At 64.5% G+C, this 15,975-nt stretch overlaps 1 protein-coding gene across 3 annotated transcripts; it reads right to left on the bottom strand.

Annotated features, from left to right (window-relative positions):
- Nucleotides 1–554: 554 nt before the first annotated feature.
- On the bottom strand, nucleotides 555–13,366 carry GRK6 (G protein-coupled receptor kinase 6). 3 transcript variants are annotated; one of them, XM_082771777.1, is made up of 16 exons: nucleotides 13,251–13,366; nucleotides 10,977–11,072; nucleotides 8,383–8,495; nucleotides 8,154–8,231; nucleotides 7,814–7,914; nucleotides 6,646–6,738; nucleotides 6,314–6,377; nucleotides 5,559–5,699; nucleotides 4,685–4,875; nucleotides 3,950–3,987; nucleotides 3,724–3,813; nucleotides 3,426–3,634; nucleotides 3,043–3,180; nucleotides 2,698–2,835; nucleotides 2,386–2,520; nucleotides 555–1,652 (listed from the first exon to the last, which is right to left on the bottom strand). In XM_082771777.1, the coding sequence occupies exons 1-16, from the start codon at nucleotides 13,300–13,302 to the stop codon at nucleotides 1,647–1,649; spliced, it is 1,683 nt and encodes a 560-aa protein (XP_082627903.1). In that variant the 5' UTR covers nucleotides 13,303–13,366; the 3' UTR covers nucleotides 555–1,646. The 3 variants fall into 3 exon arrangements, with proteins under 3 accessions (XP_082627903.1, XP_082627902.1, XP_082627904.1); XM_082771776.1 differs by having other exon boundaries at nucleotides 555–912; XM_082771778.1 differs by having other exon boundaries at nucleotides 555–912; nucleotides 4,685–4,829; nucleotides 5,570–5,699.
- Nucleotides 13,367–15,975: the final 2,609 nt, after the last annotated feature.

Genomic DNA, 15,975 nt, shown 5'->3' with positions numbered 1-15,975 from the left:
ACCGCGCTGGGGCCACCCCGCACCACGCAGGGGAGCGACCCTTGGGGCTCTACCTTCCCTGCGGGTGCTGCAGGCGGGCTGCCAGCGGGCTGAGGGGGCCAGGAGCAGCTCCCGGAGCCGGCAGCACGTTGAGGGAGGAGGCAGGAGGAGGCAGGCAGGGAAGCAGGGACGAGGCAGGGACGCTCTGCTGCCAGGAGGCAATGGGAGACGCTTGGGCACAGGAGATCCCCGCGCCTCGGGGCTGAGCAATGGACTCCTCTGGAGCCAGGGACGCCTCAGCAGGGCCCAAAGGGTCCAGGACGAGATGCTTTCACACCTCAAGGCACGCAAAGCCTTTGCCCAGGACTCCCCGGTACGAAGCTGGGACCGTCGCTCCCCCCCATAGGAGGACATTTGTGCCTGTGACAGGGTGGGGGCAGCGCCGGCCCCCCCCCCCAACCTATAGATTAAAAACTGACGTGTGCTATGTACAGACCCACGGCTATAAATACACAGCAAACCCGCGGCGCCGCTCCGACACCACGGGATGTGGCAGCAGAGCTGCTCCAGCCCGGCCTCGGCCCACGCCGGCGCCATCCCTCCCTCCTGCCCTCGGCCCCGGTGGCGGCACCGTCCCCAGCAGGATGCTCAGGGCGCTCCACGTCTGTCCTGGGGACGTCAGCTCGCCCGTGGCCAGAGGTTCTGGGGCCCGGGGTGCTGCTGCCAGCGCTGGAGCCGTCCTCGGAGTCTTCAGCTAGCCTGGTGAAGCTGTAAACAAATCCATCTCGCGGGGCCACTGCTGCCTCGGCCTTCGGGCTGGCCTCTCGTCCTGCTGGGTGCCCGGAGAGGCCAAGGGGGTCCCAGGGGCTGGAGAACCGTGCTCTACAGCCGGGTGGGCTCTTCCTCGCTGTCGCTGCAGTTCCCACAACAGTCCTGAAGGCAGAGGGGCAACGAGAGGGTGGAGAGGGAGAGAGGAGCACAGCAAGCACAGGGTGAGCACGGTCACACAACCCAGCCCCCGGCTGCCCCCTGGCAGGGCCGGGCCGGGCCCCCCAGGCGTGGGAGAGCTACGTTGGAGGCGAGGGGCTGGAGGGGACCCCAAGGCTGCAGGGAAACAAAGCTGCACCTTGGGGCTCGGCTCCTGGCAGACGAATTTGTGAGCACACGCGGCTGCCTAGCTCAGAAGCTGGGAGGAAGAGGGGCGCCGTGGCCTGCAGCCACCCGGGGAGACAGCTCAGTGCCAGCACGGTCTGCCCCAGGCAGGGCTCAGCAGGCCACGGAAAGCAGCTGAAGCCCTCGGGAGGGGGGCTGAGCACAGGACTACGCCAACCCCTTCACAGTTTCTCAACCCTTCCGTGTATCCCGGACACCCAAGGAGAGGAGCGAAGGCAACCCGGGGCTCCCCGCAGCCCCCCCGGGAGCAGAGCTCCCGGCGGTACCGGGGCAGCTTTGGCTCAAGCTGAGGGCAAGGCTTCCCCCAGCAGGGAAGGCAGCGAGAGGAGGGAAGCGGGATTAGTGGCTCAGGGGGCAGTTAGGACAACAAGCAGCTTGTGCTCTGGTGGGGGGACGGGGTGAGGCACTGAAGGACAACACTCCTCTTTCCCAGATCTTGCCATGTCCGTGGGCCACCGGGTATTTCCCTGAGCAGAGCAGCCGGGAGGGACTGCTCACCTCTGGAAAGAGAAAACACGTGGCAAATCACAGCTCAGCCCCTGCCACCTCTCAGCCCACCCTCGGGCAGGTCCTGCCTGCCTCGGGACGAGCTGGGTCCCACCGAACAGGGAAGCACAACCGGGAGCTCGGCGGGGAAGCAGGACTCGGCGCCGGGTGCCTGGGAGTGGGTCCAGGGCAGGCCAGAGCCAACCGTGCTCGAGAGCCCCAGCTGCAAGCAGCTGCCGAGGCAGCAGCCCAGCCTTTGCCAGTCCTGGAAAGAAGGCAAAGACTGTTCTGGCCCAGAGGAGGCACGCAGGCAAACAAGCCCGCAGCAGATGCGAAATGTTTCCGTTCTCCTCATCCCTAGAAAGCGCCGCTCCTCTCTGCCTGCTCGAGGTCTAGCAGAAAGGCTCTGGGGGAGCCCGGGAGCCCACACAGCCCATACCAAGATCAAGGTCTTCTTCGGGGATGGCATTATGCATGTAGGAAGGGAGAAGGCTTGCTATTTTAGTGCCTTCGGCAGCATCTCTCCGCCTGTGCGACTGCGGCATGTTTAGCCAGGACACTCCAGCCCAGCCCCCTCAGCGTGCAGCAGCACCAGGAGAGCCTCCCTGCAGCCCCGCGGGGGTCCACCCGAGAGCCCCGGGGTCCGGCCACCCAGCACAGGGGTCCCCTCCCTGCCAAATCTGCCTGGCAAGGGTGGGAGAGGGCTCAGGGCTGCGGAGCGAGCGTCGGGTGAACGCTCTTCCTTACCTGTCTGCTGAAGAAGCGCTGGAGTAACCCTTTTTTGGGCTGGGGGGAGGGCTGCCCTTTCCAGTCCAGGTCTGGGGGCACCGAGCCATCTGTGCTAAAGACGTTCAGCTCCTTGAAGCACTCCGTCTCGATCATCTGAAAGAGGGCAGAGATGGCTGCAGGAACTGCCCCTCACCGAGGAACCAGCACAGGAGCAGCAGGGACAGCAGGAACCCCGCAGGACGCTGCCCTCAGCCACGGCGAGCACAAGCAGGGGCAAAGACCCATCCTGCAAAAAAAAAGGGGCTGGTGCACGTGCCAGTCCCCACCTACCTCGTTCTGCCAAGGAATGGGCACGCTCCCTGTAGCAAACTTCTGGTAGAAGTCGTTGTCCGTGGGCTCCAGCTCCACGCCTTTCACCGTGGAGAACTGCTCGATGTCCAGAACGTCCTTGCAGTAGATGGCCTGGGGCTAAAGAGCACACACAGGGCTGTAACACAGGACCCCACAGCGATGCCACCCACTGAGACAGCCGTGGATGTTGGGAATCCACTCGTGGCTGTGGCAGCAGCTCCACGAAGAGGGAAGGAGCCCAGCTCCTCGGGGAGCCCCCCGGGGGCTTCCCCTTCCCTCGACAGCACCAGCGAGTGGCAAGGTCAGGACGTGGGCAGCACTTACGTCTGGTTTGAAGGGGGGGTCCAGCATGCCCGCTTCCAGCCTCCGAAAATTGAGGTGCTTGAAGAGAGGGTGCTCCTTCACTTCCCTGGCCCCAGCCCCTCGGCAGCCCAGGCGTTCCAGGGGGTCTTTGCACAGGAGCTGCAACACAAAGGGACATCAGTGACCCAGCGGTGCTTTGGGCAGGAGCAGCCCTGCTGTTGGCTCCTGCGTTATGTCTGTAGGAACAACGTGGGCTCGCGAGGAATTCAGACCCTCCAGACCCTCCTGCACTGTCCTAGAGCCAGAGCAAGGGAAGCCGACCTCTGGCAGTGCCTCCACAGCCCTGATTTTCTGCTGCTGCGTGCAGCGGGGTGGTAGGTGTGAGGGGCCGGCGATGCTCGTACCATGGTGCAGAGGGAGCGGGCGCAGGGCGAGAACTTCTCGGAGTACTCCTCCTGCACATCCTTCACCAGGCGCTCCACCTCCTCCCGCTTGATCTTCTTCTTGCGCTGCTGGAAGGGCGACTGCCCCTCGATCATCTCGTACACCAGGCAGCCCAGAGCCCACCAGTCCGGGCTGAACGTGTAGCGCTCGTTCTTCACCACCTCTGGAGCTGCACGGGAGCAGGGGCGAGGGACGTGTGAGGGCAGGGAGGGTACGCGTGCAGTCGGAGGACTTTGGGGTTAAACCAGGGGCACTTACCCATGTAGCCCACTGTCCCTACACGTCCCTTGATTGTTTGGCCCTCGGGCACATGCACGGCCAGCCCCAGGTCTGAGATACGGATGTGACCTGCACAAATGGCACAAGTCAAGAGGACAGGGTCAAGGGGCAGTATTTGAGGCTGCCAAGAACACAGAGCAACCCTGCTACAAGCACAGGAAGACGGAAGGACCTAGGCCCGGGTTTCTCTTTGCCCTGCACTCACCATGGTCATCCAGCAAGATGTTTTCTGGCTTCAGGTCCCTAGGAAGGAAGAGACTTGATCAGCAAGAAGCCCACCATGAAAGCGAAGCACACAGGGAACAGCGACGTCTCAGCAAGTCACGGGTAAACAGCAGAGGGATGCAGTGCCCCTGCCTCAGGCCCCCCCTGCCCTGGAGTTGGCCCTGCTGCTCCCCCCTGCCAGGCAGAGGCAGGTCACAGCAACCTTGGATCCTCCAAAAGGAGGCAGCGAGCCTGTGGCTGCCTCCTCTGCACGCACAAAACTCACAGCGGGGCAAGCTGTGCAAGAGGGAGGGAGCAGAGGCTGCTTCTGCTTGCCCTGCCCAGGGCAAGGCCCAGGGTGGGACCAGAAGGGACTTTCTGGCTCCGGGTGCTGTCCTTAATGCAGCACCACACAACTGGTGAGAGCACTCAGCTTGTTCTCCCTCCTGCCCAGTGTCAGTTCTGTGGAGTTAAGCACCCCAGAGCTTAACCCAAGTGCCCTGAGGCACTCAGAATTCAGAGTCCTGCTCTGGGTGATCCTTTACCAGCACAAGGAAGCAAAACTGAATCTTCCTGCATCTCCCGTGAGATCAGCTTTCTGTTCCTGATCCCCTCTCACCCAGCTCTGTGCTGTTTTCAATCCTGAGCTTCTTTTCTTGAGCAGACAGTCCCGGCTGCCTGTGAGAGCAGCAGAAACCTTGCTGCTGCAGCCAGTACGCGGTCTCACAGCACGCACCTGTACACTATCCTCTCCTGGTGCAAGTCCTCGAGGCCACAGCAGATCTCAGCAGCATAGAAAGCTGCCCGGGGCTCCTCGAAGCCAGCCTCGCCCATGTGGTAGATATGGAACTTGAGGTCCCCTCCATTCATGAGGGTCAGCACTAGGCAGAGAGCATCTTTAGTTTCATATGCATAGGCTAAGCTCACCTGCAATTCAGGGCAGAAAGGCTGTTAGAAGACACAGCTGGAAGAGGGAGGCCCCCCACTGACGGCCACTTTGTCACCCAAGAAGCCAGGCATGGGCAGCAGGACGGGGCCTTTACAGAGGGGAGGAGGCAGCGGGTGAATTGTTTGAGCCCAGGGAGCATCTCTAAGTGCCCAGCAGCCCCTGCACGCCCTCAGCTTGCCTCAGACAGGGAGGATATTATCTCCCCGAGCCAGAACTGCTCCCTTCTGGGGGCAAACAGCACCCAGCAGCACCCCTGGGGCACCATCTCATCAATTCCCTGTAACGGGAGGTTTCAGGCTGCCCACGCCTCTGTACAGCCAGGCAGAGCTCCCCGCCATGCAGCTCAGGGATAGGCTTCTGCCCCTTTGGCTGCCTGGAGAGACAGTTTTCACTGCTTCCTTTTGCCCTAAAGGTAACAGGGTGCCCGTGAGACCGAATGGGACTTTGGGCCTGCCTTTGGAGGCATTCAGGTCATCCCATGGAGGCGGCAGGAGGTCCTGCCAAACCCCAGCCTTATGAGAGGTGTGCAGCCACCAGGACCCTGCCCTGTAGGCAGGGCCTGCTCCTGGGGAAAAGCTGAAGAGCACAGAAGTGCCCGGCCGGCTGGTTGTGGAAGGAATCAGCCACCACAGCAAAGTGAGAGCAATTCCCATGTACTTACTACAAACCTACTGTTCACTTTTTCCAGGATCTGTTTCTCATTCAGGGCCATGGCCTCTCCCTTCCGCTTTTTGATCCGTTTCTTCTCCAGCTTCTTGCAGGCGTACATCTTCCCCGTGGCACGCACTTGGCAGGCACAAACCTGGAGGGGGGGACAAGGCTCAGCGCTCTCCCGCTGCTGTCTCTGTCGTGGGGTTTAGGTTCTGCTCTTGAGAGGCACAGGAAGGCAAAGAAGGTCCTCGTTCCAGCCTCACCCCGAGGTCAGCACGGAGCGAGCTGCCACGGCGAGGACACGGGGAACAGAGACATCTCGGGATGTCACAGATGAGCAGCAGAGGGGTGCAGTGCCCCCGCCACCTGTAGCAGACACCACGGCTGGTGCCTGGGAGGACAGAAGGCCACTCCAGAAACAGAAGGAAAGCCTGACAGTGCCAGTTTTGGGGAGTGCAGTTTGCTGTGCCAAGACACTGGGAGAAGACCTGGTTCCCTAGCCAGCAGCGTGCACATGCTGCCTCTTCTGTGCAACCACCTCCTGCACCTCCCATGGCTGGCAAGAGGGGAGCTCCTGTCCATCAGAGAGGAGCTGACGGATAACGCGGTGCCCAGAGCACAGCGGTACCTGGCACGGAGCCCAAGGGAACAGCCCTGCAAAATCCCACAGCCCATGGAGCCAGCAGCTCCTTGCCCCAGGTGCTGGAGCAGCTTGCAGCAGGCTGCCTGCCCGCCCCGAATGCGGAGGCAACGCCGGTCACTCACCTCTCCAAAACCGCCCTTGCCTAGCACACGGTATTGGCGGAAAGTGTTTTTGGTCACCGGCTGCCTGCGAGGCAAAGGAAACCGGAGTGAGACGGGAGCAGGACGAGAGCAGGAGCTGAAGCCCAAACCACCCCCGTGCCCTGAGTCTGGGGGTCACCCCGAAGCCCCTGCTCCAGCAGACCTTGCTTCCCTGCGAGGCTGGGGCAGCCCGTGGAGGCTGTTTGTGCCAATACGGGCCCTGAAGGAGAGGGCCCAGCAGGGGAAGGAGCTCTAGGGACCCCTCGGGCAGCCCGTGTGCTGCAGGCGCAGGTCTCCCAGCGAGGCAACGTTACCGTTCCAGCCATTTCCACTGCAGGAAGCGGTTGAAGTACAAGCTGTCGAGGTAGTCAGCAAAGGGAGCCACACTCAGATAGTCGTGGATAAGCCTAGGAGAGAGCAGAGCCAGCGAGGTGAGAGCTGCTCAGGGCTGTGACAGACGGTGGCGCAAGGAGAGGATGCGAGGAGCCCCGAGAACCCGGTCACTTTGCCATCCCCTCACCCAGCCCAGGGCTGAATCGCCCTGCACAGCCCAGCCCAAAAGCCCACCGAGGTTTGGTGCAAAAAGAAGGTGTGTTGGAGACACCACTGTGACAGAGGTAGTGCCCTGGGCCTGGGCTGGCACTGGTAACTGTGGCCTCTCAGCACCAGCTCTGGCCGTGGGACTAAGGGGGACATCAGGGCTCTACAATCCCCCTGCTCACAGGGCGCACGCAGGGCTGTGATCAGCTGCCAAAACCTGCTAGCAACACCCAGCACTGGGCGCCGAGCCGTTCAGTTTCAGCTGAATTTCCAGCACAAAAGGCCACAGGGGATCCCTCTCCGGAGAGCTAACTGCCTGCCGGGCCGCTGCCAGGGCTGCCCGGCAGAGCAAAAAAGCCTTATAGACACAGTGTCTAGACTGGAGCCGTGCATCAAGGCGAAGCGGATGGGCTCTTCCCCTTTCAGAGCTTGCCAAGAGAAGGCAGGGCCCAGCCCGGAGGCTCTGCATTCAGACAGCGACAGCAGTTACCACACACGGAGCTCCCGCTCCCCGGCAGCCCGCGGCAGAGCCATTGCCACAGCCCTGGGTTAGGCAACGCGCTCCTGCCGCTGCTCGGGGAGGGGTTGGGGGCCCACAGCCCCGTTTCCCCAGCAGCTTCCTCTTCGCACCCGGAGCCAGGACCTCGGTCACCGCCTCTGCAATGAGTCGAGGGAGCAGAAGTGACCTTAGGTCCCCGGAGCGACGATGGCAGCTCAGCCCCACGGTGAACCGAGAGCAGTGCCAGAGGTTCCCGCAGCAGTTTGTGGCTCTCCGAGCCCACAAGAGCTCCTCGTGTTTGTTTTCCTGGAGCTGTGCTGCAAACCACTAGCCCTGAGCTCTGCCCACGCAGTCCCAGCCCTAACACCAGCCCTCGGGGGCCTGGAGGAAGGGAACGGGGTGGACGAGGTGGTCGGAGGTGCGAGCCCGGCCCCACAACGTACTTGGTGGATTCCTTGAAGAGCTCCTTGGAGGGTTCCTGCTCCAGCCGCTCACAGCAGGCATCCACCAGCTGGGGGGGGACTTCAGGCACGTGGTCCTCGCTCTGGGGACGAAGGGAGCGGGTCAGACCCAGTGAGCAGAGCCCAGGGGTCCTGCCGGGGAAGGAGAAACCCACAGAAACGGCCCCCAAGTGCCCACCTGCTTTGGGAGCAGTGGGAAAAGCAGCGCAGTCGCTCGTGGGGCGGACTTTGCCCTCTCCCTCCTGCCTGGCTGACGAGAGCTGCCAGCCTCGCAGCTGTTCCATCCACCCCGGCAGGCAGCAAACCCGCTCCTCTCACTCACCTTTGGCTTCAGGTACTTCTCGATCAGGTGCTGCCCGCATTCCTTCCGCTTCTCGTCCGGAGCCACCTCGTACCCGGCCTGCACAGAGCAAACACCGTCGGGGGCAGGCCCAGCAGGAACCCAGCCCCGCTGCCAGGAGACATCGAGGCCCAGCCCCAGCTGGGAGCCCCGGGAAAACCCTCCCGGCCCCATAGCCCCAGGGGGGGGACAGGGACGTCCCGGTGCTTACCACGGCGTCCAGGAAGCTGACGCAGCGTGCCAGCTCGGGGCGCGTCTCGCAGAACTGCCGGAACAGCGCGCGCCCGATGGGCTGCCTCTCGCACAGGCTGTGGTAGTCCCGCTCTGCAAACAGGGACAGACAGGGTCAGGGCGGGCTCGAGGGCCTCGTCAGCCCCAGAACCCCAAGAGAGGGGACCCAAGGACACAGGGCTGCCACGATTGAGCTTTCGCAGCCCCCTGCGGAAAGTGAGCCCTCAGAGAGGCTCCGGCTGCTCCTCTGTGCGGTCTCCCCGGCTTATTTTGAGGAAGGGATCTCAGCATCTCCCCTCCATCCCCTCCCCACAGAGAACTGGTAGAAACACAGCTTTTTGGGGCCCTGAGGGACGCCCTGAGCTTGTTTGGAGGCAGACCCACGCCTGGGCTCGCTCTGACGACTCCCGAACCTGCTCCGCTTCCCCAAGGCCCTGCTGAGAGCGGCGGGGCCAAAATGGGGGAACCACGTCCAGCGGTGTCCTGGTAGTGCTGCACCACGGCCCCACTGCTTGTACCCCAGGTCCCACCGCCCTCTGCAGCTGGGTTTCCCCTCCTGACTCCTCCGAGCCCTCTCCCTGGGGTATTTTGAGCCAGGCACCAACACCTTTGCCTATCCGCAGTGCTTCCAGTTCTGTTTTTTTTCCCCTTTCAGTTTAAATCCTGTTTAATCACGGACCACAACCGCTGCCCCAGAGGGCTGCCTGGGACTGGAGCTGCAGCCCCCCAGCACCCCAGGGTGCCCTGCACCCTCGCAGCTCCCCAAACACACCTCGGAGCTTCCACCCTCTTCCTCCCTCCCCCTGCCGAATTACCGCAGCGCTGCGGTCACCGAGCTTCCCTCCGGACCTGCCCCACGCTGCAGCACCCGGCCAGGGCTCAGCACCTTCCTCAGCACCCTGCAGCACCTCACCCTGCCCTGCTCGGCCCCGGGGGCCCCCTTCACGTCACCCGGTGCCGCCACCTTCCCCTGTCGGCGCTGCAGTTTGTCCCGAGGAAGCCGCGGCTTCCTGGCGGTGCTCGGCGTGCGGGGAGGCTGCCGTGGGGGCGGGGGCCGCTTCGCCAGCTCGGCCGCCCCGGCTGGTTCCCTTGTCTGCAGGGGAAGGAGTTCCCCTTGGGAGTTCGGGGCTGCCGGGATGGGTTTGGGGCTGCCCAGGCGCGCTGGCGGTGCAGCCGGCAGCCAGCCCCGCTGTGACCCCGCTGAGGGAAGCCAGCGTGTTTCTGGTGGGCTGAGGGGGGAAACAAAGGGAAAATGAAGGCACTGCAGCTGCTCAGAGAGCTGTGAGTAGGGATCCGGGTGTCTCTCAATGAGGAAACCGAAAGAGGCAAGGCAGAGAGCTTCTCTCGTGCCTCCGCAGGGGGAAGTGGGGGCACGGGTGGCGACGGCTGCAGGCTGGGAGGGATGGATGTGCCTGTGGAGCATCGGGAGGATCCCCGAGCTGGACAGTGGGATGGCAGAAACGGGCAGGGCACCGGCGCGCACCGCCAGCAGATGGGTGGCATGATGAAGGTGAACTTCTGCTGGAACAGATACAGCACCCACGGGATGCGTGCAGAGGAGGAAAGCTCTGCCGAGGGCACGGAGCGGCCAGAAATGCACAAAGAGCTCGGGGCGGCCAAGGAGAGAGCTGCAAGGACAGCAGGAGCTCAGGACCTGCTCCGAGAGGCAGCTGGCAGCAAACCAAGGCTGGAATCTCCGTCTGAGTGCAGTGGCTGCGGGCTGGGAGGTGCCAGCGTGCATGACGGAAGCCCTTCAGCCAGGTGCTGCAGTCCCACGTGCCTTCAAACGGAGCCACCCTCAGGGCTACCAGCTCCTGGGACACCCGGGCAGTGTGGAACCAGGGCCAGGAGCTGCGGGCGCGTCCCAAACCCAGGCAGCCCCGTGACACCCACCTTGAACCCACGCCAGCGCCGTGCCGCTCCGCAGCTGGCAGCCGAGGCTGGAGCGACAACTTAAACAAGCTCGCCCCTTCCCAGAAGGGAGAGCACTCCCACCCTCCAGCTCCCCAAACAATTCCACCTGATGCCGGGACCAAACCTGCTGCACAAACAACGTTAAACCCATGAGGAGTACAAAGTGCAAAATCAAACGGACAGGCCAGGCCCTGCCCAGCTGCACAATTCTTATCCCTACGGCGCAGCAAGAACCCGGTTCTGCCCGCGTGAAGCTGCTCTGCCAGAAGCTGAGGGCTCAGTCCCAGCCGGGCAGCACAGAGGATGCCAGCAGGACCTTTGTAACTCGTGGAAAGGCACCCGTGAGCCTTTGCACCAGAGCTCCAAAGCTCTGCAGCACCAAGTGTGTTTGCACCGAGAAGGGGGCAGACCTCTGCTGAAGGTTGTCACGGTCTGGAAGGTTTGTAGGCTCATAAACAGCAGCCAGGACTTACCTACTCGTTGTTTCTCCCCTGCACTCCAAACGATGTGGGAATCTGGCCGGGATTTGGCCCCCACACACCTCCCTGACCCATGAGCTGAGTGTGTTCAGGTGTGCCCAGCTCCGGCAGCGCGGTGCCCAAAGAGCCCCCCTGGCCACGGGTGCTCGCCCCCCATCCCGACCCCGCAGCCGCTGCTCACCGAGGGCTTGCCGGAGCTCCTCGCAGAGGCTGATGTGGGGGAACTGCAGCATCTGGCGCCATTTCTTGCTCTTGCCCTTCCTGTTTCCGCCGCCACCTGCAGGGGACACAAATTTGGGGCGATGAGGGACGAAGGAGGGGCGTCCTGCTGCAGGAGCAGCCACCCTGTGTCCATCCCGGGAATGAGCCCGGGTAGGGCCTGGTGGTTTTACCACCTCCTGGGGTCAGAACAGAGCTGGAGGGGCCGGGCAGACCGCCCGTTCTGGCTGCTCCGAAGGCAGAACCAAGTCTCAGGCGGTGCCACCGAGGCCTTTCCCTCGGATGCTTCAGCTACGTGTCTTTAAGATGGGAAAACGAAGGCGGAGGGAGGGGTGCCTCCAGCCCCAGGTCACCCCGTGCCTCGGGACCTGCGCATAACCGAGCACCTCTGGAGGCCAAGCCCTGCTCGGTGTGAAGCTCCCCGCCGCCGGTTTCCTGCCGTGGTTACGATGCTCCTGCCACCTACTCACTCCAGACTGATTGCTTACTCCAGGGAGGGGCTCGCGGAGAAAGGACCCGAAGAAGCTGGGAGACAGGAATTCCTGCTCTCATCCCGGCTCCGCAGACAGCTCGCTGCGTTGCCCCGGGGGCTCATCGCTTCGGTTTCCCATCTGTGAAGTGGGGACACTCCCTGCGCTCTCCCGAGATAAGCCAGCGAGATCCACCAGGCAGATATTCCCCCGGCTGCGGGTGCTGGGGTGAGTGCCCAGCGCTGTAGGACAGGGTGGGAAAGCTTCTGGAGAGACCGAAAGATTTACATCCCAGCCAGCACCAAGGAGTGAAACACGTCGGATCGCTCGCACCGGCCAACCTCTGGGGATCCCAAGTCCCCTCTTTGGAAAGGCACCAAACGGCCCCGCTGAGTGTGGCCAGAGGCAGGGCTTCCCGAAATCAGCGTTGACCATCGTTGACCGGCTCTTGAGAAACACTTTCACAAGACGTGCCTCTGCAATTCGGCCCTGGCCCCAAGGTCCGGGCTCGTGGCACCCGGTGAGGCCCGGGGGGCCATGGGGACGCCCCGTGGAGCTCGCTGCATCTGCCCCCAGCAGCAGCCGGGCTGCACGAGCGTACGCGCTCAGGAAGGAAGTGACTCAAGGGTATGCAGGGGTGGAAGAAACCAGCAGCGCAGACACCTTCTCGGCAGCCACAGCGGGTGGCCACAAAAAGGACAGGGATGGCTAGTGCGCGAGGGCACCCGCGGCCCCGTAAGCAGGGGAGGGAGGGCAGAGCTGTGCCCCGTAACGCCCCGGGGGATGCGGGTCTGCACCTCGCAGCCCGTTCTGGAGGGAAGGAGGCTCCGGTGCCCCCCGTGCACGGCTCCCCATGGCCCCACGGGCGATGCTGAGCGGGGAACTCACCCCCCTGAGCGCCTCCGTGCTGCTCAGCGCCCTCCTTTTGGGGACGGGGCCAGCCCGCGGCTCACCACAGAGGCGTTTCAGGGCTCGGTGACACCTCGCCGCCGGGCTGCCGAAACCAGCAGAGGGGGAGGACAACGGGGGAGGGCTCCTCCGCCTCCCCGGGGCCGAACTCTCCCGGGGCTCCTCTCCTGAGCCCCCCCACCTCACGGCAGCGCCTCTCGGGGTCGTGGCACCGCCGGGATGTCCCGGCACACCCATGGCACCACCGGAGACGGGTGCCGGCTGCCCGGTGTGAGGCTGTGTCTCACGTCCCGAGGTCCCGAGGCCGCCGTCGGGCTCCGTCTGCGTTCGGCGTCGCCTGCACCGGCGCTCAGGTCCCCGTGCTGGAACCGTCGCCCCGCAGTCCGGTGTTGGGGCAGCTCGGGGTCGTCTCCACCCCGGTGCCGGTGCCGTTAATCCCGGTGCTCAGGGCTCACCCCCAGCCCCTCTCACCACATTTTCGGGGGTCTCCCGGTACCGAGCACGGCTCCGCACCCCGGTGGGCTCAGCACCGTTCCCCCCGGTGCCCTCCGGGCCCTGCCCAGCTCCCCGGTGCCCGGCTGAACCGCGGCTCTGCCGACAGCCACGGAGCTCCCGGTGCCCCCGGTGCCCCCGGTAAGCCACGGGGGGTGCTCGGAGGCTGGGGACGGCCTCGGCCCCGGTACCGACGGCGGATCGGTGAGGCCCTCCCGTGCACCGGAGGGGCTGGGGACCCCCCGGAGGGCTGCACGCCCGGCACCGCTGAGCAGCGGGGCTTCGTGCAGGGCTGGGCCCGGTACCTCCCCGGTAACCCAACCCCCCCCGGTAACCGGGAGCGGCCCGGTACCGGCTCCGCTCACCTTCCCGGGCCTTCAGCAGCACGGTGTTGGCGACGATGTTCTCCAGCTCCATGGGCCCGGGCACCGCCGCCGCCTCCCGCCCGGCTCCGCGCCGACACCGATCGCGTCCCGGCCGCCGCCGCCTTCCCCCCCCCCCCCCGTCCCCTCCCGCCCGCCCCGGCCGCCGCCGCCGCCGCCGCCGGGCCCCGCCCCCCCGCGGCCCAACCCGCCAATCGCTGCCCACGCTCCTCCCGCGCCGCGTTCCGATTGGTCCGCCTCGTTCCTCCTCCCAGGAAGCCACGCCCCCCCTCCCGCCGCCGCGCCGCTGCCCTCCCGGCGGAGGTGTGAGGGGGCGGGGCGGAGAGGGGGAAGAGCGCGTCGCGCGGCGGCCATTGGTGGAGGCCGGCGAGGGGGCGGGGCCGGGTGATGATTGGAGGGGGAGCTGTCAGTCAGAGAGCGCAGCCGCAGCGCCGCGCGGGGATTGGGCAAGCGGCAAGGGAGCCCACCGCAGTGAGGTCCCGCCTACCGCGGGATTTGATTGGGCCGCGAGCTGCCACTCTGCGGAGAGAGGGGTCGTGATAGGGGCGTCGTGTAAGGGGCGGGGCTAAAAGGTGTTTATAAGGGGGTGTGGGCGCAGGGGGCTTGGCAGGCGGCGGTGGGTGGGCTGCCGTTGTGTTGGGCGCTGCTTTCGCTGTCGCTCTGCCCATGCAGGGCGGTGCCAGCTCCGGCTCTGTGCTCAGCCCCCCGACCATTGCTGTAGGAAGAGCCTTGGGTTTCTCTGCCGGTTGGCCTGGGTGCTGCTGTGCTGGTTTCTGCCCTGCTGGGGCTTGGTTCCGTGCCCTTTTCATGCCCGAGCTCCTTTAGGGCTGGGGGTGAATGCCATTTCTGGAGGCATGAACCTTCTCCTTACGCTGCCTCCAGTAGCAGGAGCTCTTCCCACCCAAGGAAAGGGGCAGCCTGGGATCCTTCCTGCCCACCACCATCAGTGCCCCCACAAGCACCCCCTGAGCTCCATCCCCATGTGCTCCCCATTCTCCTTCCCCCCAGGGCTGCCATGTCCAGTGCTAGCTCTCTCCTGCACTGCCTCTGCATCTAGGAGCCAGCCCAGGGCACCCCTGCTCTGCGCAGGAAGGAGAAGGTTCCTCTTCTTGTTATCTCTCCCGATAACGACACAAACTGCATGGGCAGCGAGTCCTTGCAAGGACCATGCCCGGGCGCTGCAGCTTGGCTGCGATCCCCAGCTGTGAGAGGAGCCCTGAGGTCACGCCGAGCGCGTCCTGCTTTCGGAGCCCTTTTCCTTTTAGAGGTGGCACACGCTTATTTTGAGCCGCGGATGCAGGGACTTTGTTTTCGTGCCTCTGCGCGCTCACCCCTGAAGCGCAGCTCTCAGTTTCCTCCCGGCTGCCGTTTTGCGGCACCGCGGGCGGGCGTCGCTGCCCCCAGCACGGTGTCAGAGCACACACGAGGCTCCCGGTTCCCCCCCACCCCTCCAAAACCCGGTAGCAGCCCGGCTGGAGGGGGAGGGAGGGCTGCAAACCCCCGCCTAGCACAGCGCAGGGTGATTGTTCGAAAATAATCTCGACAAATCGGAGAAACAGCACGAAAACACAGGATGCGGTTCAGCGCCGACAGGCGCAGGTACTGCACGGGGGCAGGAATAATCGGTGCTGGCGGGGGAATTGTTCTCCCGGCAGCGCCTGGAGCAGGGATAAGGGGTCGTGCTGTGTGGGATAAAGCAGCCCTCGAACACGCTCTGAATGGAAAGGGACACGGAGGGGATGGGGCAGCCTCCTTGGCCTGCCTCCTGCTGCATCTCTCCCTGGCTGTGCACCCTCACGTGCCCTCCCCTGGGTATTTTTAGCCGCAAAGTGCTGGTTAATTGTGAAAAGGCGAAAGGCCGGCCGCAGGAGGGGAAGCAGGCGGTGGCGATAGGGGCAGCTCCTTCCGTCCAAACCGTGCCAGCGCCATGCCCCGTCCCACAGCATCGCTGTGGGGAGCGGGGCCGTGCCGTGCCTGGCGCTGGTGCCACACGCCGACCCGACCGGGGCCACCTGCCCCTCACCGCTCGAGTGCCTGCGTCCCTTGCCGGTCCCCGGGGCTGGCCTGGGGCCGGCGTTCCTCGGGATCCGGCTCCCAGGCGCCGGTGGCTGTTTTTAGCCGAGTGAAAGTTTGATGTTTTGAGATTTTCTATTTTGAGCTGCAAAGCTGGAGAAGTCGAGGCGCCTCTGACCCCTGCGTGTCTGCGTGGAGCAGCGAGGCCGGGCTGGCCTGCCCGGCACGGGCACTGCCCCTGGGGGCTGTGGTTGCCCCTGGCCTTCACCCCACAATTCTCCCTCGTGCCCCGGGCCATGACACAGTGTGTTTCTGCCTGCAAGATCCCACTGAAGCCCTCGAGCAGGCAATAGGATGCTCATGGGTGCCCAGGCCAGCACCCATGGTATGGAGAGGACAGCCTGGGGAGCTCTGCTGGAGGCACTGGGCCGGTACTGGGATGCTGTGTGGCACGGCCAGCTCAGCCCAGCACCCGTGGTGCTGCTACGTGGGGTCTCGTGTCCCCCACGGCAGCCACAGGGTCTGTCCCCGTGCTTTGTGTGAGGATGCTCAGGGACAAATGCGAGCAGAGGAGCCGGTGTTTGCTTGGTCCATGAGGCTGTCCCTGTCCCGTGGGGGTGACAGGGAGCGCTGGCACTCACTGGAGGTGCCACACGAGTTGTCACCTCTGACAGGTCACGCACGCTGGAAGAAG

Source organism: Aythya marila (assembly GCF_965140915.1).
Source record: "Aythya marila genome assembly, chromosome: 14".
Taxonomy (NCBI): Eukaryota; Metazoa; Chordata; class Aves; order Anseriformes; family Anatidae; genus Aythya; species Aythya marila.
This window is presented reverse-complemented; position numbering and strand designations above follow the sequence as displayed.